Source organism: Helobdella robusta (genome assembly GCF_000326865.2).
Source record: "Helobdella robusta unplaced genomic scaffold HELROscaffold_19, whole genome shotgun sequence".
NCBI classification, from domain to species: Eukaryota; Metazoa; Annelida; class Clitellata; order Rhynchobdellida; family Glossiphoniidae; genus Helobdella; species Helobdella robusta.
In genome coordinates, this window is record NW_008704034.1 from 2,699,078 (window position 1) to 2,722,390 (window position 23,313).

The following is a 23,313-nucleotide window of genomic DNA, read 5'->3' on the forward strand; positions in this document are numbered from 1 at the left end:
CAAACACACACACCACACACACAAACATACGAACACAAACACACATATACCCACATAGATATATACAGACCCCTTTTCTCTTACCCTCTTCCTTTCTTTCATTCTTTCGTTCTTTCTTCGTATATTTCTTTTTTTCTTTTTTTCTTTCGTTCTTTCTTTCTTTCTTTTTCAAAACGTTAAAAAATAAGAAAAAAATTCCTTCTCAAGAAAAAACCGAAGCGAAAAAAGTGGCAAAAATGTTTATCAGTCCATCTGCACTGCAGTGAGGGAGGCCTTCAGACCTCGTTAAGAAACTTTTTCTGGCACCACGACCTCCCTTATTCATCGTCCGCCTTTTTCTTTAAATTTAAATTCCTGAATTTTACATAAGTGCAAGAGAGAGAAAGAGAGAGAGAGGAAAAAAGAAAGTAAGAGAGAGAAAGAAAAAAAATATAGAGGAAAAGAGCAAGAAAGAGTATAAAAAAGGTGAGTGATTGAAAAAGATACAAGTTTAGTTTGTATGGCTATGTATGTATGTATGTATGTATGTATGTATGTATGTATGTGTGTGTGTGTGTATGTATGTACGTACATACGTATGTATAAAAATTTAAAGTTAAAATCTCGAGGGTAATTGATAATAGGAAGTGATGCTGATGGGCTTTGAGGTCTTCGCTGGCACTTTTTATTTTTCTTTTCTCTGTTTTTAGCACTTTTACCTTTTCATTGTTTCTCTCTCTTACTTTTTCTCTCTTTTTTTCTTTCTTTTTTGGTCTCTCTCTCTTTTTGCATTGTGACTTTCTCACTTTTTATCTTTCTCATTTTGTTCCTCTTCATTCTTTTCCCGTTCTTTTTTATCAATTATTCATTTTTGTTTTTTTTTCTTTTTCTCTCTCTCTCTCTCCTTCTTTCTCTTTTTTTCTGTGTTAATCTCTACGTCATAACCACATTGCTTATCATTTGTCATCGTCATCAACATCACCTTCATCACCATCGTCATCGTCGTCGTCGCCATCATTGCTTAGCATCCATCAGACGACATCCAGTGGGCACACATTTGCATGCTAGGTTTTTTTTTTTATGTTTTTCACTCATCAACTTTCAACCTAACATTCATGCCATCCAGATCGTCATCTTCATCATCTTTATCATTGTCGTCGTCATCTTCATCATCGTCGTCGTCGTCGTCATCATCATCGTCATCTTGGTGTTGCTGAAGTTCTTATCATGATAATTATTATTAGAGTTAATAAGTTAAAATGATGAGGATGATTGATTATTATTATTGTTGTTGTTATTGTTGTTGTTATTGTAATAATTATTGTTATTATTATTGGTGTTAGATATATAAATAGATGCTTATTTGACAGCGTTCCACTATGAATTTGTTCGGTGTCAAAATGTTAGGCGAACTTTTATATTCAATAGAACATCATTGTGTGTGTGTGTGCGTGTGTGCGTGCGTGTGTACGTGTGTGCGTGAACAAGTTTATATGTGTCACTAATTCTTGCTTTTGTATGTGTGAGTGCGGGCGTTTTTTCTGGTTTTATTGTGCTATAGATGGTAATATTGCTTAAGTGTGTGTTTGTGTGTGTGTGTGTGTGCGTGTGTGGTGTGTGTGTGTGTGTATGTTTCTGACATGGAATCCTAGAACAATCCTGCTTTAAAGGTATTTTTGGTTTTTGAAAACGTTTTTGCATGCGACTGCCAATGGTTTTATTACGTTTTAATGTTCACATTTCTTGTGCGTACGTGTGCGTTTCGTCTTTCTATGAGTGTGTATGTTTTGGCCAGTTATACGTATGTATATACACGCACACATAATATAAAATAATTATAATATAAAAAATATTACATCGCAATAATATAATATAATATAATTTTTTTACTTCATAATTATATTCCAGTAGCAGCAATTACGGTTGTGGTAAGCATCGCGTGTTTGGTCGGGGCGTTCATATTCCTGGCCGGCCTCTGCTACATCAGAAAGTGAGATCTGACGACGATCGTCATTATTATTATTATTATTATTTATTATTATTACTATTATTAACGAATTTATTACTATTATTATTTGTTTATAAAAATAACAATAATTATGATTGTTATTTGTTTATTTTTATTTCGTAATTATTGAAATTAGAAGGGAATCGTGACTGGCGTGTTTATATCACCATCTCGTTCTTTTTTCTTTTTGTTCTAACTCATCTTGGTTGTTTGCTGGCATTGATGACAAATACATCGTTATAAACGTAGCTATTTATTATTATTGGTAGTAGTAGTGGTAGCAGTAGTAGCAGTACTAGTAGAGGTAGTAGAAGAGTAGTAGTAGTAGTATTAATAGTAGTAGTAGTAGTAGTAGTAGTAGTAGTAGTAGTAGTAGTAGTAGTAGTAGTAGTAGTAGTAGTAGTAGTAGTAGTAGTAGTAGTCATAGTAGTTTTATGCTATATGATACTTTTAGTAATGATGGAATGAGTGTAAATGGTTAAATTGATCAGCTAATTAAATTAATAATTAGATAGTTAATTATTTATAATTATAATTGTTCATTTATTTATATTTTTCTATAAATAAATAAAAATATTTACGGTCAAAATCATTTTTCTTTGCCAATCCATCCAGGCAAAGAAAGATAATAAACTCGAAAAAGCAGCAATTGTTGCAGGAGAAATGCGCTCAGCACGGCTACAAAACAGACAAACTTCCGGCGGAAGTGGATTACTCACGTGACAGACAATTATTTCCGCTTGACAATCAACAGCAGCAGCAGCAGCAACAGCCTCATGACTATCGTGAGCGCTTTTCTGAAGATATAATTGAAGAGAATGATTATGCGTACGTTGACGAACTGTTGCAGGCACCAGTTGATAAGTTGCCGCAACAAGTTGATAAACAACTAGACGGCAACATTGTACCGCAACCACAACAACAACCACAACTGCCACATCTACCGCAACAACCACAACAGCAACAACCACAACAACAACAACGTAATGTAACTTTCCAGCAACAACATCAACAATTTTTCTACCTTCCCGAGTTCTCTAACTTCAAATCTTCACCCAAATTAACAAGAGCCATTCTATACAACCCGCCGATAAGTCAACAACAACAACAGCAACAACAAATTTTTCAACAACAACAACAACCAATATTGCAGCAACCACAACAACTACAACAGATCTTGAAGCCGCAGCAGCAGCAACTGCAACCACAACTTCCGCAGATAACATCGGAACAGCAGTACAACCCAGGCCAACATTACGAGAAATATAATAAATAGAAATTTACGGAATGAATTGATAAATTTATTTAAATTAACAATTAAATGAGGCAATAAAATTGATAATTATTATTAATATGAAAAAATAAAAAAGTAATTAATGAATAATATCGGTGTAAATCTTGTTAAAATTTGTGAAAACTTCAACATTGCATACTTTTTTTTTAATTCCATACAAGCCAATAAGCTCTTACGGAGAAAATTTAATTTGAAAACTGATTCCATATAAACCAAACAAAAATACCAAGCACACGTGAAACCATACACATACACACACATACATACCAGTAAACATATACAAACATTTACACACATACATACATATTTTTAACAAACACTTAAACACATTCACATACAAATTAATAAGGACAATTGATATTAACATGTGTAAAATTTTCTAAATATTTAACATTAAAATATGTTAGTTATAAATAATAAACAACATTTCTGTCACTTCTAGCTAATGTTTTGCTGTAACATATGTATATCTAATCTATATTTTAAGTCAAACTATGGTTGAGAAACAAATTTATTTTTTAAAATCACAATCCTTTGCTTAAACACGTGATTTCATTCATTCATTCCTTTATTTATCTTTTCATTCATTCCATTTTTCATTCGTTCATTATTCATTCATTCAATCATTTTTCATTCATTCCTTTGTATACACTTTTGAACATATGTATTTTTTATTAAAAAATGAAAATAAATATTAATATATATATATATATATATATATATATATATATATAAAATCTTTATTTCCGTTAATGATTCTTTTGCTAGCTTAAATTCGTTTTAAGAGTTCAACGTCATTTTTTTGTAAAATAGATTAAAATAAATTAAAATAATAAATCGTTATCATTATTATTACTGTTGTTATTATTATTGTTGCTATTATTGTTGCTGTTATTGTTATTGTTATGATTTGTTTTCAATTAAGTTTTTCTGGTTGAAATAAAAAAATTGAAACTTCTTCGCGTTATTCGGAGGTGATTTTTTTTGTCAAACTATAAAAGAAAAATAATAAATAATAATAAATAAATAAATAAACAATAATAATAATAATAATAATAATTACAATTTTGACAAATAGTTACAAAAATTTGCGTTCACAATTTAATTACAAAATATATCTCGATGGATGAACTCATCAGTCAAGCCGATGAAAACAATTAAAATGAACGACGTCAACAACATCAGAACGACACTAACAACAACAAAATGAGCAAGAACAATGTTTACGACGTTGCCAGCATGAATGACGATACTAACAACTACAACAACAACATCACTAACAATATGGACAACAATAACATCAGCACAGACATTAATGTAAATATCATCAACAATAGCATCAACGTTAACAATGTAACTTTTAATGAGCCAGACATTACACAAGCAGAAAATGTGAACAACTACATTAATAATAATAATAATAATAACATTAGTGCAAACAACGACAGCAACAACAACAACATCAGTACTTGCGATCTAAACAAAAACATCAACACATTCAGCTACAATGCAACCGTTGAAAATATAACCAACAACAACATTATAAATAACAACCACAACAACAGCAATATAAACTTAAACAACGGCATAAACAACAGCTTAAGCAGCAGTTTAGACAACGTAAACACCGAAACAACAACGACAAACTCATTAAGTGAGACTAGTCCGTCTAATGAGACCGCTGCAGATGACGATTCTATCGCAGACAATAATTTTGTTTCTGCTAATACTACCGCCATTCAGGCAGTAAACAACAACATCCTTGACATTAACGACGACGACAACAACATTCAAATTGATGACAATTGCAACATTAACAATGACGAAAGTAATGTTTCTAGCGATGACAACAACGACACTGCAATACATTTCTGGCAAGATATAACCCAGCGTTCGTCTAACATTAACCAACAAAATTTACAACAAGATTATCAACAACAACTTTTGCAACAACACCAACAACAGCAACAAGTTATCAACAAATTTTATCTGATCAAAAGTCAGAACCCCAATATACCTATCAGCACTTACTTCAGTTTCAACAAGATTGTATCCAGCAACAACAACAACAACAGCAACAATTGCTACATCCTAATTTGCAGGAACAGCAGCAAAACCCACACGAACAACAACAAAGTTGCCAGCAACTTCTATACCCAGGCGATGTTGTCTATTCTCTTCCAGAAAATGTAAACCTGATACATTACTTGTTTCAGCAACATCTCACTCTGCAACCACACAATCAACAACAACAACCGCATGAGGGACAACAAGAAACACAACAACAGTTCAACCACATTCAATTATTTCAGGAATGTGAACAACAAATATCCGATCACGAATTGGTTGCATCAATTCATGACATTAACAGCACAGACATCAACAACAGCCCAGACATCAATAACAACAACGCAGACATCAACCCAAACATTAACAACAACAAAATCAACATTTCCGACTACCACACTGCTACTAAACCAACTGAAAAATCACCATCACCATCGTCGTCATCTTCGTCGTCAAAACAATTCACCACAATACCTCTCACGACTGAAATAAATTCAACCGCAGATCTTATCATCATCCCCAGAGAAGGAAACAACGTCTGCCATCTGACGAACGAATTACAACAAGAAATCCGGATCACCGGATCGAAGAAGCGGAAGAACTTCGTGCCATTCAGAAGTCCAGAAAAAGTGGGTGAAAATTTCAAAGGAGCCAGGATTATGATGAAGTATGTAAGAAAGGGAGATGGATGGGAATTCGTCACCGAACCAATCTTCTGGTTAACTTTATTTTCTTGAAAATGTTTGAGTTAAAAATTCTACGATAACAGTTTCACGTTTATTTGTTCTAATCAGAATATTTGATTTAGCGGTGCAAATTTTCATATTTGAAAATATAAATAAAAAAATGCAAAATAATAAAAATAATTCCATAATTTTTTATAATAATTAACAGTGTGGTTTTATTAATCGTAAAAATTTGTTTCCTAATTGTAGTAACATGAAGACAGCACCTCAAAAACAACAACAGCAACACTTGCAACAACAGCAACAACGTCGGCAACAACAATTGCAACAACCACAACAACAACGTAGAAAAGCGTTTCCACTCATGGGTGCGTACGACGACGACAAACGCACCTACAATCGTCATAATCTTCATTACCAACAACATAAACAGCATCAACAACAACATCAACAACAATCGACGTCATCAATGGCGGGGCAAAATATAGGACCACCTTACAAAAAAACAGCCCCTCAAACCTGGCTGAACCCCAAACGAGCCGTCCCTTCAGCGTACCGTTATTCTTTTGATAGCCAATCAGAAAGTGACTCTTATGAAAATCAGGTCAGTCGACCAGCTGACTATCGTCCGTGCAATCGGCCAGGTCAATGGTCAAACCAACAGGTCAATCGGTCGGAAACTTTTCCTCCGCCCACGCAAAGGGTTGCTAGATTTTGGAAGAACTCTTGTGAGTTTATGGTGGTGACGATAATGATGACAATGATGATGATTGTGGTGATAATGATTACGATAATGAAGATGGTAATAATGATTACGATAATGATGAAATGATGATAATGATAATAAAGATGGCGGCAATGATGATAAAAATCCTAATCTAACTCGTTAATTATAAAAAGAAATAGTTTAAATCTCGTAATTTTTTAGACTGCGGAAAAGAGTGCGCGTCGTGTAACGTGAAGAAAACACCCCTCTGGAGGGACGCGGAGGATGGCACGCCCCTTTGCAATGCTTGCGGCATCAGGTTAAGAGGGATAGCCAAAAGGGCTATAAAAATCCAAGAGAGGGTAGCCAAGAGGATTTTCAGAAATTCAAGTCCTAAATCTAAGCCCTTAATCTAAGTCCTTAATCTAAGTCCTAAATCTAAGTTCTAAATCTAAGTTCTAAATCTAAGTTCTAAATCTAAGTTCTAAATCTAAGTTCTAAATCTAAACGAACTATCTTTTTTATTTACTTCCTATTCTGATATGGTAATTTGGTCATTTCATTTTGATGATGTGGTGATATTTTCTTTTCAAAAATTAAAAATTAATTCGATTTATTGTATTAAATTCAAAATCAGTTTAACCCTAAAAAAGAAATATCGCGAATTATAAAATAACCTGAAAACAAATTGTAAATTACAAAATAATTTTACAATGAATCATGAATTATAAAAAAAATTTTAAAAGAATTTAAAAAAAGCTCTAAAATGAATTGTGAATCATTTTTCAATCTAACAGATACAAGAAATATCGCATACGATGCAGCCACTGCTGGCACATTCCGAAAAGGAGCCTGAGACCTTACGGCTTGTGTTCCCGCTGTGATAAATTGATGTGATGAAGGCATCAACATACAACAACGTCATTACATTAATTTGCATAATAAGAACATACAACATTACACTAACGAACATTACATTTACATACATAATAGCAATATATGACTTACACCATGCATTGCATTAACATACAATAACATCATTACCTCATAATTTAATGTTAAACTTTTTATAATAGGATAAGTTTGCATGAATAACATGAATAGAAGGTGGTTGGATACTGTCAGAACACCAACGATTTGTATACCAAATATAAAACTTGGATGATTTTTGTATCCTAAATTAATGTTTATTTCGATTTGTTGGCATAACTATTTTTGTTTCATTCATATTTATTTAAGACAGGGAGAACTTAATTTTATTTTTTTAATTATTTAAAAATGGTTATTGGTTATTTAACAAAAGTATTTATTAGGAGGTGATGTAATTTTTGATCTTCACAATTTTTTTGTTTCCTGCCATTAAATACTTTCTAAGATCGTATGAAGGCACTTTCTATTTTGAACGTTTTCATTTTGAAATAGTTTTAATTTAAAAAAACTTTCACTATAAATCAGCATGTATTGTTTCTGTTTTGAATTACGGCTTACATTATAATTATTATTTGGAATTGTATTTAATAAAAATAAACGTACTGTTTTATTTCAATTCTTGCGTTGAGCGTGGTAAATATCGGGCGGAGTATTTATTGCTGCACCGTCTGATTATTCCGTGGATATATTCACACATCCATGCATAGTTACAAAAACTGTTTACCATAGCAACGTCTTTATATTATCGCTCAGTCGAAATTTTTATCAAAAAATTACAAAATTGACTTATATTTTAAACGATGTTAATGTTTATCAACAAATATTTGTTTTAAACAATGGCGGAGGAGGCAATTTTCGATACCATTGGTGCTTTCGGCGAACAAAAGAGCATGGGAGATCAGGTCACAATGAGCAGGATAAACATAACAATCGATAACGTACAACCATTACAGTCGATTGCAAAAAACAGAAAATATGTTAAAGTAATTGATTATGCATTTTTGGGTGACCAACAAAATGAAGAAAACGATGAGGAGGAGGATGAAAAGGAAGACTCGAAGATGGGGAAAGAATTGAATCTGGAAAATGTACCCTTCATTGACAACGACGGCGACGATGACAACCTTATCTTGGATGTTGAACGTGTGGAAATTGAATTTAATAGGTCGGATGAAGATAATTTAGTTGTTACTTTATCGCGTGACGAGTCGAACCTGGCAACTTCAGATGAATTCGACAATGTCGTGCTGACAGCGAAAGTCACTGAACAATTTTATACTGGTGTTACAACTGATCCCTTGTCGAAAACATCACCATTTGTCAGCGAAACAAAAAATGTTTCAAGTAACACAGAGAAAATTAGCGTTGAAAATAGTCAGTTCATTGAAATCAGTCGTGTTCATGACGATCCTCCCAAGCAAATAATTCAACTCAATTTAGACCCAACGCTAAAAGATGAAAAATTTCATTTAATTTCGTACGCCGACGCACTACAAAGTCTACCAGCATCAAAAATCGTCGTTGAATATCCAGATTGTAACGTTTCTACACTGCCGACAGAAGAAAAACCATTTTCGCTCTGGAAATCCTTTGTAAATTACTTCGTGAAACCTCCGACACTTGGTAGTAATTTAATGGAAGAGAAGAATTACGTGCTGCTACTGGCAAATATTTCTTTACCGCCAATGACCAGCCCCAGCGTAAATATTTTAAAAACCTTGTTTGTAACCCTAACAAATAAAACTGCAGAGTTTTCCACGTTCTTCGGCGGTCACTGGACAGAGATTGGTTTTCAGGGATGTGATCCAGGAACTGATTTAAGGAGCGGTGGAATGTTGGCCTTGTTGCAGTTACTTTATTTCGTTACTACACCAAATACGTTCAAGCTTTCACAATCCGTCTTCAAACTCTCTAAAGATCCTGTTCAAAATTTTCCATTTTCTTCTGCTGGAATCAATTTCACAGTTCTTTGTTTAAACTTTTTACACAATGAAAGATTGAATAAATTGTGCATAAGCGAAAAATCAGTATTAACAGGAATGAACAAGTTGTACGTCGCTTTTTTCACTAGATTCCACAAAATTTGGCATTTACAGAAAAAATCAGTTTCTGATTTCGGTTCGGTGTTGAACAATTTAGAGAAAGAAGCAAAATCAAACATTTCGAAATTTTTAAAGTCTTCTTATCACGAATTAAAAGAGTTCAACGGTCCAAAATAGATTAAAAATTTCAAACTTATTGTTAATTTAAAAATCCGCACGTAGGTGATCGTTTTGAAGTATTCATAAATAAACTGCTGTCTGTTTTGTCCGTGTGAACAGTCATTCCTTTCAATATTTTCCAAACTTGCAGGCTTTTCGCAGTTCGTATATTCGTTCGCCAGCCTCATTATCTTAGAATTATCGCAATTTTTACTCTACTCTTACTTTTAAAGTACAATGTGCATGTGTGTTCGTTCATTTAGCTTTATTTAGATCATTTTAAATGAAGGATTTACATTTTTTCAACATCTTACATGTTAAATGTTTTTAATCTACAAATTTCATTTTGTTATAAATGTATAAAAGTTAAGGGGTTTTACGAAGATCTTTTTCTCTTTTTTCAACAAACATACATTTTTCAGTTTCTTGTAATCATACTATCAATGTTGTTGCTTCTTAATGTTATAATAACAATGTTAACAACAGTCATCATTACAATTGTGGGAATTGTTTTCATAGTATTCTGAATGTAAAAGATTTTCTTAATGTGATCTCACTTAATGTTAGCTATCTTTCTTACTGTGATCTCACTAAATGTTGTCACTTTTTGTTAATGTGATCTCATTAATATTATCATTGTAAGTACGTTCGGCGAACCCAAAGAAAAGCATTTAAGAATTCATTTCGTACGTGATTCTTTAGATGCTTTTAGATTCTTTATGCAGTGATGGGTTTTTTCATATTACGAAAATAGATTTTCTTTTCTTTTTCTCTGTTCATTTATTTTTTTTCTATATTTCTTTTTATTTTTTTTTCTCCCAAAATATCTCTATTATTTATGATTATGTTGTATTTTTGCTTTCATATATTGTCATTAATGTTGAATGTACGATATTATGCTGGAGAATTAATGTTATAATAAAATAGTTTTTAATTATAATATCGGTTTCATTCATTCATTCATTCATTCATTCATTCATTCATTCATTCATTCATTCATTCATTCATTCATTCATTCATTCATTCATTCATTCATTCATTTATTCATTCATTCATTCATTCATCCATTCATTTATAAATTTCAATTTTAATTTCGGCATAGAAATTTAATACCCAGCGTGTAACATGGCAACAGCACATGTTGATCAGACCGCCAACGAAAATATTGGCCAACGTAGTTTATAGGTCTCGAGGTACATTGTGATAATATACCTCCTAGCTATATTTCGTCTGTGCATTCATTCATTCTCACGAATTGAATGAATTTCACTCGATTAAAACTCGATTAAAGAGATAGATTAGATACAGAGAGAGAGAGAGAGAGAGAGAGAGAGAGAGAAGAGAGAGAGAGAGAGAGAGAGAGAGATTGTGAGAACGCGTAAAATAAAGATGGACAAAGACAGAAGAACAATAACAGCATTAATAAACATAATGAAAATAATTATTATAACTGTAAAAATTGAAATTAAATGAAATAAGATTTATGAGTGGCCGAACAAAAATATGAAGCCTTGCTAGGTATTGTTATATTGCGAGTGTGATTAATCATCTCAGTTCTCGTTTTGTTCAATGCAACCCAACAGAGAATGTTTAACTCTGCCGTTGTTGCTGAATTGAGAATACTGTTACAACCGCGAGAATGATCGAATTACTCTATATAATTACTTATTGTTATCTTGTTATGTTTGTTATCTTCGCTATTTGTGAACTTTAGAATCTTTTCATACCTTAGAGGATTGTAAAAATTTACTCTAAAGGGTATATAAAGAGATATGAGTAGCGAGATTAGTAGCGTGGTTTGAAGTGTAGTTGTAGTAGTCTGAAGTAACGAGCGTTAAAGTTTGCAACAACATTTTGTTGACAATGTGACTTAGCATGATGCAGTTATAATTTGTAATGTCTATAATACTTATATAATAGAATACTTTTATTCGAGCATGTACTTTCTTTTTTTTATAGTTTTTCAAGCATTCCATCCGGTTGGAACGCGTAGAAAAATGACTCGCCATTCTTGGAATTAATAGCTTTTATGTTATAAAACTCGCATTTTTTCTCGTTTTCTCTCTCTCTCTCTCTCTCTCTCTCTCTCTACCATGTGCAGAAGTAATCCATCTATCCACCACACCAATTGTTCGGTGTCGTGAAATAATTGTATATTCCTACATATACGCAGGTATCTCATTAATATTCATGTTCAGTGACGTTTGAATACTGATTAGCTATTTAATTATTCATGGCTGTGCGCGAATGATGAATGGTTATCAGAGCTGTGGTGTTAAGTTTCGGGGCTCGGGTATTATGGAGAAAGGGTATGGTTAACGAGCGCGCTGTGCATTTTATAAATTTCTATTAGTCACGTGATTAATTTGTTCTTATTTGTTTGTTTGTTCTTGTTTGTTTGTTTGTTTGTTTATTCTTGTTTGTCTGTCTGTTTGTCTATGTCTATGTTTGCTTGTTTGATTTGGAATGAAATTACACAAATGACAATCGCGTTGACTGTTAATGTTGTTTAAACTAACAATGAAAAGATTGATTAACAAAATATAATAGTTGCCAGGGCATCGCCAACAACATAAACAACAACTACTACAACAATGATGACATAAACAACAACTACAACAACATCAAAAACTGCAGCAACAACATCAACGATAACATAAACAACAACTATAACAACATCAAAACAGCAACAACAACAACCTATCCTCCAATCTGCCACCAACCGCATCACCATTAGACTGACCACTGCACATCCGGTCATTTCTAGATGTCCTCTCGCTAAAATTATTTAATCTTGATCTATCGCATTTAAGCCTGCGGGTGCTACAACGTAATTGAAGAAGCTATAAACCCTGTGGTAGCACGCACACATGCGATCACACAAACACGTTCACGCACGCACAAACAAACAAACAAAGGTACATACACAAATATGTAGAATAAAAAATAAACATAGAATATTTTATAAGTAACAACAACAACACACACACATACACACACACACACATACATATATATATATATATATATCCAGGCATACATACATCTTTACATACATACATACCTACATACATACATGCACTTGTCCGCATGCATACAAATAGACGCATATACATACACACACACGTTATTAAAAATAAACACACGTACACCTAAACAAGCACACAGACGTACACACACGTACACACACACGTACACACGTACACAGGCACACACAGACGCACACAGATACTCAGAAACATTGATTGGTAATTGATCGGATCGGTGGATAAGATCGCCGACAATTCTTTGGCAACGTTCCTACAAAAATAAATCAACAACCCGAGACCGAATAATAATAATAAATAATAATAAATAATAATAATAAATAATAATAATAATAAATAATAATATTAACAACTCAGAAATTGTTATCCAACTTTAAATGGAAATATTGAATTATATAATAGAATACAGTTGTCGAATACAAACCATTGATATTGGAGAGGGTGTAAAATTGAATCATAGCAACATCATTATCGACAGCTTCATCATCATCTTCTTCTTCTTCATCATCAACCTGATCATAATCATCATCAACATCATCATCCTCTTCATCATCATCATTTTTCTTCATCTTCAGCATCATCTTCTTCTTCATCAACTTCATCATTCATCGTTATTGTCTTGCGATAATTCTCACACAAACATCATCTCAGCCATCATTACAACCACTGTTATTATCATCTTTAAATTTTCGGCTTTTATAAAAATGTTATTGCAGACACGTGCGGTGTTTAGTAACACCTTGATATTTATAACGTTTGACTGGCTTGCTTCCCGCCTTCTTTTGAGATGTTCGTCCTGCTTCTGAAAGCTAGAGAGGCTAAAATATTGCTGTCGTTATTGCTTGTTCGTCCGTCATATCTGTCTGTCTGTCTCGATGGTTTATTTTATCATTATTATTGTTGTTGCTGTTGTTGTTGATGTTGTTGTTGTTGATATTGTTGTTGTTGGTGTTGTTGTTGATGTTGTTGTTATTGTTTTTATCTTTATAACTGCCGGAATGATCATATTGCGCTGGTTCTTGTTAACTTTGCTATATTTGTAATCTTTGGATGGAGGATTGTAAAGAAATATTGAATCTATGCTAAAAATCTAGTCAAGTGTTACAACAATATTATTATTAATAATTCTCTCCTAGTACATTCTAAGGCGTATCAACAACACACGCACATTGAATGTGCGTGTGAATGTGCGTGTGTGTGAATCTAAGCAACACGTTTTTTCCAATTGGTTGATTGCTTTTTCCATTCTTTTCAACCTGTCTCTTTATCCATCAATAAGTTTTGAAATTTATATTTTATTGTAGTCGTTCCAATACTGTCTGCCACGTCATCTTCATTCTTCCGGAGAAAAAAACCTGCACGAGCACGTGACTAATCTAAAAATAAATAAACTTTTTTCCTCTTCCTTTTTGACAGTGGTTGATAGGAAAGAATATATTTTCAAAAACGGTGAATGAAAAATTTCTTTCAGCAGCAGTTGAAAAAAAAGACATTGAGAAACTATTCAAACAATATATGAAACACAAACACACACATGCAAATATAGAGATATACACACGCGCGCACGCACACACATACATTTATAGAGCTACACACACGCACGCACACATTACAAATATAGAGATACACATACAAACGCAAACATATTTTGACATAGAAACACACATACACAGAGTAGTGTGGGTTGATGAATTATTATTTGTAAAAGCCCTTAAAGATCACCTATCATTTATTTTTCTTTCTTGCAGAAATGAGTCTTATAAATTTTGAAATTTTTTAAAGATGTTTTCTACTTTAAAAAATTCAATTATCTATTGGTTAAATAACTATTTAGAAAGCAACAACCTAAATATAACTTATTAAAAATGCCCGAAGTTTAATGTTAATAGCCTTAAAATAAAATTAAGCTTCATTATTTTCAATTTTATATAAAATTTCTTTCTAAATGTAAAATTAAATTTGAAAAATTCGAGGAATGAAACGTTAAAAAATGTTCGTCATGGAGCTTTAAACGTCACTCAAATGCCGATATACTCAATGTAACAACATTCTTTCAAACAATAACTAAAAAATTTTTTTAATATATTTTTGCGATTTCTTTAAAAAAAACTAATGTAAAACTTGCAGTAGACAAATTTATTTTCTTATAGATAGATCACGAACATAAATTTGCATTCTTTTTCTTTTAAAACGCGTTCTTAGGCACCATATTCCCAAAGGAAAGAACTTCTTCTTCATGATGTCTGTAATTAGTGCTTGCCAGACGACGGCTGAATGTTTTTTTTTTGGAAGACATACATAATATTGTATGGGTATTTTTCTCGCAACAACGTGGGCGTTTTGTTTTTTGTTTTGTTTTTTGTTATATGTCTTCTTATTATTTGTTTTAATTATCATTTTTCTGTTAGATCTATAAATTTTAGAGGAAAAATATCTAGACAGAAACATGCTAATGAATAAAAATTTTTATTTTGCACCAACCAGGAAAAATTTCTTTGTTTCAACAAGCTACAAATTTTAAAATCTACACTAAAAAAATGAATGAAAATTAAATTTTTAAAAAAAATTTCCGAGAACCAATTAGTAAGAAAAAAAAATTTTTTTCGATTTCTTAAGCTCAGCACAAAAAACTAAAAAAATATCATACGCGAAAAACTTAGAAAAAAAACACACAATTGAATCAAGCAACAAAACTTCAGCAACAATTCTACCGCAACTACATGTGTTAAGTATAAGCAACATGTGATATAACGTCATATATATGTGTATGTTTGTATATATTTATATGTGTGGGTGTGTATCTTTCTCCCTCTCTCTCTCTCTCTCTCTCTCTCTCTCTATCTCTATCTCTCTATCTCTATCTCTGTGTGTGTGTGGTTTGATGTACTAAATGAATGATATAATTATACATTAACTTATATTTTCATTGCAATGTTGTCTTCTTATATATCATAATTCTCGAGAAAAACATCACAGGGCTAAATATTCTATCTATATATAATAATTCATATTAATATTAATATTAATTATAATAATTCATATTAATATTAATTATAGTTATGAGTTTTTTCATGATGTAATATAAATTATAGATATTAAAAGGTAATAATACAAAATGAAGGAATGTTTGATATTTGAAATTGCACGAGAGGTCTTTTAGATGCAGAATACCATATATAATAGAATCACATCACAATAAAAATTTTCCAAAAACTAATATTTACAAAAAAATATTTTTATATTTTATTTACTAAGTTTATTATGTTGAAAAAATTTTAAATTAAACGATTATGGCGATGGTATGTGTTTGTGAGAAATTGTGTGTACCTGTCTTTGGGTGTGTGGAAGCATGTGTGTGTGTGCGTGTTTGTGCGTGTGTGTGTGTTTGTGCGTGTGTGTGTGTGTTTGTGTGTGTGTGGTGTATTTGTGTGAAATTCAAAATAAACGAATACAATACATACACACACACACACACAAACATATGCCCATACCAAATGTACACACACACCTACATACACAAAAATCACACATACTTAGATATAGATACAAAACCTACATACGTACAAACCATACATCCGCACAAGCATACAAAATACAAACATGGCCAATAATAATTTTTAAGTTTTAGAATTTTTATGTATTTTTCTATTTCCTCACCAACACACTGTTTGCGTAGCGTCAGCCGGGAATACCTTGGATAAATATAATTATTATTGTTGCTGTTGTTTATTATTATTGTTATTACCTTCTGGTTGGTATTTAAATTATTTCATGTAAAATTTATATAAGTAGTAATAGCAGTATATGCAACAGTAGAGATAGTAGTTGTAGCAGTGGGCTTTTTAAAAGTAGTAGTAGTCGTAGTAGTAGTAGTTGTAGTAGTAGTAGTAGTAGTAGTAGTAGTAGTAGTAGTAGTAGTGGTGGTAGTAGTAGTAGTAGTAGTGGTAGTAGTAGTAGTGGTAGTGGTAGTAGTAGTAGTGGTAGTGGTAGTAGTAGTAATAGTAGCTGTAGTAGTAGTGGTAGTAGTAGTAGTGGTAGTCGTAGTAGTAGTAGTAGTGGTAGTAGTAGTGGTAGTAGTAGTAGTGGTAGTAGTGGTAGTGGTAGTAGTAGTAGTAGTAGTAGTAGTAGTAGTAGTAGTAGTGGTAGTAGTAGTAGTAGTAGTAGTAGTAGTAGTGGTAGTAGTAAAAGTGGTACGATGATGAGAGCGGCAAAAATGTTTTAAGAATTTACATCAAAGTGAATAAAACTCGCAAGACCATTCCTATCCATAACAAGTGCACTATGAAAATAATAATAATTATTATTATAATTATAATTGCAATTAAAATAATAATAATTATTATTATTATTACAATAATAAAAAAATAATAAATAGTAATTGTGATGACAATTTTAATTACATTAAAAGTAACGCTTTATTTCTAAAGTAGAGTCAAACGAAAATCAAAAATAAAATTTTTCTCTTAAATTATTTTATGTGAAATTACTTTATTATTATTGTTAATTCTATAGTTAATATAATTATAATTATTATAATAATAATTATCATTATTATTATTATTGTTTATGATCCAACTCCCTCCTCTTAAAGAGCAAACAGACACGAAGCACATGCAGCCATCGATTTAATGAATTTCATTCTACCTGGCGAAAATGTCATTTTCATCATCATACTCGTTCTCTTCCTCCTTCTCATCATTATCATCATCATCATCATAAACTCCGCTAGTATCATTATCATCATCACCATTATCGTTACCATAACCTTATCTGGGTCCTTTTTACTGAAGTAATTTTCATTATTATATGTGTAAAGCTTCTTATGCTTTCGAGACAAATTTGTTAGCATTAGATATTCATCGTCATTACAATCATGAACAAGACTGTCATCACCGTTATCATCATTTCTCTATCATTATTATCATCATCATCATCCTTATCTTCATCATCTCATTCTTACCTTCATCATCATCATTCTCATCTCATCCTCATCATCCTCATCTCATCCTCATCATCATCGTCTTCATCATCTCTTTAACCATCATTTTATAGTCATTCTCAAACATCACCATAACTTCTAGACCAAGATCAATGTCGACTCTTATGTGACTTGACACTACTCGATTTACTTTTCGTTGAAGGTGATGGTGGGGGTACAGCCCCCGCACCGACTGATCCGCCAGAACCACTAACTTGGCCTTGACTTTCATTCGGACTCAAGGTCATAGGCGATGACGGTCTGCGACCCAAGAGATTGTGATGATTTGGATGAAGAGATGAAGATGGTAGTGGTGATGACGACGGCGACGACGATGAAGCGCCTGCAGCTGCGGTCATGGTTGTCTGAACTTGCGAATAACGTCTTTGTGGCGATTTGTCGCTTCTGCTTGGAGAGGGGCTGCTGTCTCCTGACCTCCGTGAAGGGCTTTTGCAGGAGCCCTTTTTCTCTGTGGATAAGTTATGAGGGATTTTGTGCGAATTCTTTAGCTTATAATTTTATAGTATGATTTTAAGTTATTTTGATTGTTTGGATGTTTTATAACAGCGTTGACAATGATGTTTGATGTCAAATTAATGTTAGAATAAGTAGTGTAATGATACTAAAATAACATTAAGTTACATTGGCATGTCATCAGTTAATGTCACATCGATTAAATGTTTATAAATTAGTCTAATGTAAGCTTATTTAATGTAACGTAATGTCACTGCAATGTAATGTTACACCAAATGTAATAATGTTGCATATTGGGTTATTGCTGCTTATAATGCGACCTCTAGATTTGATTTATTATAAAATATTCAATCTTTAATCAATGGTATATTGACGATGTGTTTTTAATTAATATACGGTCATAAATATTTATCGATATGTCAAATGATTCCGAGAGGTAAAATATCGACCCATGTACGTACGTGAATATATATGTCAGTGGGTCAATGGTTTATACAATCCAGGTGAGTTTTTATACATTCCTATAGTTTTTTGAGTGAATGTGAGTGTGTGTGTTGTATGTTGTATGTTTATGTTTGTGTATGTAACTGTTTGTGTATGTTTATGTGTGTGCTGTATGTTTATGTTTGTGTATGCAACTGTTTGTGTATGTAACTGTTTGTGTATGTAACTGTTTGTGTAAGTAAATGTTTGCGTATGCTAATGTTTGTGTATTTTTACCTGTGTACGTTTTGTATATGTACGTTTTTGTGTGTGTAATGTGTATGTGTGTGTGTGTGTGTGTGTTTACTTGCACACATGTGTATGTACATTTACAATTGCGTATGTATTTGTAATACATAAGTGTATAAAATAGACTTAAAGGTGCGTCTGCCTGCGTTTCTGAAGTGTGCGGTGTGTGTTGGAGTGGGCTGATGCGTTAGAACGGAGTCTTTTCCTCCAATTAAATGTGGAAGAAGTTACGCGCATGAAAACCGCAAATGTAATTACGCTTATGTAGCTTTCATGCAATTAGAACTTTGTACAGAAAGTGTATTTCTGCATGTGCTCATGTCTGCAAACGTTCATGCATGTGCTTGTGAGAGTGTGTTTTTGTTAGTTTGTGTTTGTGTGTGATTATGTTTGTGTACCTGATTATGTAAGCGTATGTGAGTGTAAATGTGTGTGTGTGTGTGCGTGTGTATGATAGAATGTGCCATGAAAATTTCATTACAGTCGTCCTGAAAACGCGTTTCCTTTCTCATCAATTTTTCATGTGGAATTTTCACGGACAGGTTACGTTATTATGCTGAGCCTATATTTATGCACGTATGTATTATGTATAAATTACTATGCTGCTGTATGTATTACGGTATGTTCTGGTATGCTATTGCGTCTGCCAAATACGGTATAGAGAGGGAGAGAGAGAGAGAGAGAGAGAGAGGAGAGAAAGAGGAAGAGAGAGAGAGAGAGAGAGAGAGGAGAGAAAGAGGAAGAGAGAGAGAGAAAAAGAGACAGAAAGAGAGAGGGGAGAGAGAGAGAGGAAGGGAGAGGGAATCAAAAAAATGTTTGTATAAAAAAGTGAAAAAAATGACATAAAAGAATAAAGAAAAATTGACATAATAATAAAAAATAGAAGAATAAAGAGAGAAATGAGAAATAAATTTAGAAAGAAAGAAAAAGAGAGAGAGAGAGAGTGTGTGAGAGAGAAAAAAAATGGAAAATAAGAACAAGTAAAATAAAACAATTAAATAATAATAATAATAAAGTATGAAACAAAATTTTTAAACAATGAGAACGAATAAATATATATAGAAAAAAGTCAAAAAATCATAAATCGCATAAACATAACAAACACCATTACATGAATATTTATATATATATGTGTGTGTGTGATGTGCATATATAATTGTGTGTGTATAAATATTTGTGATATTTGTGTGTTTGTGAGTGTCTGTGCGTACTTTTGTGTGTGTGTGTATGTATGTGTGTGTGCGTGCGTGTGTGTGTGTGTGTACGTATTCTTAAAAAATAAAATTTATTTGATGCTATTGATAAAGAGAGAGTGCAGGCATATTCAGCTGGGAAGGAAAGGATTTTTTCATGTCGAGACTTCCATATTTGCTTACGATTTTTCATTTTTGAAAAAAATTATTGTTATTATTATTATTATTATTGTCAATATTATTATTATCTTTTTGTTAACATCATGATTAATAGCGAGGCTTATGAATCTTACTACATTTATATAGGCAGTACATTGTACCATATATTTAGTACTGCGACAGAACGTATAACAAAAACATATAACACGTATAACGCATAACTGAAAACACTGTACTACGTATGTATCTACACACACATTGTACTGCTCTACTTTAAGTACCAGGGAATAAAATTACCTGGCATTTAGAAGTGATGACTCCTTTTTTAACGATTCCACATCTATTCATTCCATTTCTTTATTTTAATGTGCTCCATTTTCCTTTAGAAATTTTACATGTATGTAAGATTTTCTCGCTCTAACTAGCTGCTTTTTTTTAGAATAGAAAGTTTTTTGATAATTTAAATTTTTAATTTTTCTGCTATGATGATTTTTATGCCGTGAAATGAAAATAATAACAAATGAGATTGTTTAATCATTCAAATTCTTGCCTTGCAATCATCGAAGCTATCGTGCACTGTGTACTCTACCTACTGGTAGTTTCGATTTTAACAGGCAATTTATTTCATTTCATTTTTATGTTTCAAAACTTTAAATAACAATTTTTCAGAAATATTGCAACGTCTTAAATGAAATACTAAAGCACAAGTCGTGGCTCAGGTACGCAACATCGGGAGAAAACTTTTTGAAGCATGTCACTCTGGCCGGTGACGCACTGCCACCCAACGACAAATATTATCGCGCTGAGAAGAAAAACGTCCCACAAATATTTACACAGCACTCGTGGAAAACTGAAATAAACAAGAAGAAAAGCAGACGTGTGCAAATAAGCCGAGACCAGTTACATCAACAATTCCTTCTTCTGGTCCGAATGGCGTAAATTTATGTGGCATAGAATGAATTTATTTGGCCAAATTGCGCTTTCGTGTTCCAATTTTGTCATCTTATTCTGCGGAAATAATTTTTTCAGTCTAGCGGGCAAACTCAATAAATAAATATGCAAGCTCCTTCCTACCTAAGCGTCAACAATTATCTTCCTCATCTTCTTTCACAAACTTTTTTTCAAAGATCGATGTCTGAGTGATGTTTGTATGTGCTGATTGTGTGGGCGTATGTGTCTGTATGTGCGTTTGTGTCTGCGATTGTGTGTGCTTATGTGTCTTTATGTGTGTGTGTTTGTTTGTGTGATTGTGTTTACGTATGTGTTCGTGTGTGTGTGCTCATACGTGAATAGATGCTTTGGAAATTGTTTGTGTACATTCCTTGGATTTGCAGAAATGTATTAACTGATATTTTTGTAGACAACATGCGAATAATAAGTGTGTGTATGCGTCAATGTTTGTTTGTGTGTTGCTAGTGCATTTATGTAGTGTGTGCTGTACACAGTTTGTAGATGAGGGAACAAGAGAGAGAGAGAGAGAGAGAGAGAGAGAGAGAGAGAGAGAAGAGAGAGAGAGAGAGAGAGAGAGAGAGATGGGAGTGATGTATGGTCTCTAAACGTGGAGTTCTAAGGTAAATAAGGGTTCATTGAACTGCAAAGTGTGTGAAACAACATATGTGTGTCTGTGTGTGTGTGTGTCCGTCTGTGTGTGTGTCCGTCTGTGTGTGTGTCCGTCTGTGTGTGTGTTTGTTAGTATTTTTATGTATGTGTGTCTGTATTCGTGTTAGCGTGCGTATGTATGTTTAATCTTCATCATTTTCATTCTTATTCTAATCAATTCCACCATCACAATTTAAATTCACATTCAGTATTATTCAAACACCAACTGTCAATTTACTTTTCACACATTGACTTACACAACAGACACACACACACATGTACATCCACACAAACATACATACGCAAATAACTACACACACACGCACATAGACAGAAACAAACGCGTTGCCTAATTGCCGCTAAACATGCTTCCCGCGCTTTCTCCGATCGTAGAGAATCGTCAACAACTTTTCACACAACCGGAAACTGCTTGCAGACCTTTTTCCGGTATGACGTTACTAATTATTCGAATGACATCTATATAATAATATAAATATAATTATTATGTAAAAATTATGAAATAAGTGATTAATCAAAAAACGACAGACCAATATATGTGTGTTTGAGCGTGCGTGCGTGCGTGTGTGCGTGCGTGTGTGTGTGTGTGTTTATTTTTGTTGTATAATAGCGAAAGACATTTTTATGATTTAAGTGAGGCGATTGAAAGCATTGGGTTAAATTTTTTGTGTCTTTGTTGGTGTGGTTGTGTGGATGTTCATAATTTTGAAACGAAACGAAACGATGTTCATAATTTTGAAACGAAACGATGTTCATAATTCATCAGTTGCTGTGTCCTGTTCTTTTTTCAAGTGTCAAAAAACTCCTCATCATTACCATGAACATCATCACTATCATGAACATCATCCCTATCTTAAACATCATTACTATCATGAACATCATCATTATCTTTAGCATCATCACTATCTTCAACATCATTACTATTATTAACATCATCATTATCTTCAGCATCATCATTATGGTAAACAACATCGTCACCATCATTATCAGCACATTCGTTATCATCGTCACAAGCAATCATAAGTGAGTAAAACAAATGCAATGAGTGGATAAGGAATGTAATAAAAAAATGAATGAACTTATTGAATGAAAGAAAGAAGAGACGAACGAATGAATGGGCAAACAAACAAAAGAATGAATGAAAGAATGATAAAATAAATTAAATAAATGAATAAACAAATGAACTAACGCAATAAAACTTGAGCTCCACCGGGCAGAGGCATGCTAATGATGATGAAGAGG

At 32.7% G+C, this 23,313-nt stretch overlaps 3 protein-coding genes across 3 annotated transcripts; all 3 read left to right on the top strand.

Moving 5' to 3' along the window:
• Positions 1–1,358: 1,358 nt before the first annotated feature.
• Positions 1,359–4,239, top strand: HELRODRAFT_191275 (hypothetical protein; the record flags this gene model as incomplete). Its single annotated transcript, XM_009016846.1, has 3 exons — positions 1,359–1,416; positions 1,888–1,969; positions 2,603–4,239. 3 exons carry the CDS (start codon positions 1,359–1,361, stop codon positions 3,261–3,263), a joined length of 801 nt encoding a protein of 266 aa, XP_009015094.1. The 3' UTR covers positions 3,264–4,239.
• A 5,026-nt stretch (positions 4,240–9,265) lies between these two features.
• On the top strand, positions 9,266–9,889 carry HELRODRAFT_77172 (hypothetical protein; the record flags this gene model as incomplete). Its single annotated transcript, XM_009016847.1, has 1 exon — positions 9,266–9,889. A coding segment is annotated over one exon (624 nt), but the record flags the coding sequence as incomplete, so codon positions are not given.
• A 9,671-nt stretch (positions 9,890–19,560) lies between these two features.
• HELRODRAFT_171037 (hypothetical protein) lies at positions 19,561–21,393 on the top strand (the record flags this gene model as incomplete). Its single annotated transcript, XM_009016848.1, has 2 exons — positions 19,561–19,644; positions 21,124–21,393. 2 exons carry the CDS (start codon positions 19,561–19,563, stop codon positions 21,391–21,393), a joined length of 354 nt encoding a protein of 117 aa, XP_009015096.1.
• Between the last annotated feature and the right edge of the window lie 1,920 nt (positions 21,394–23,313).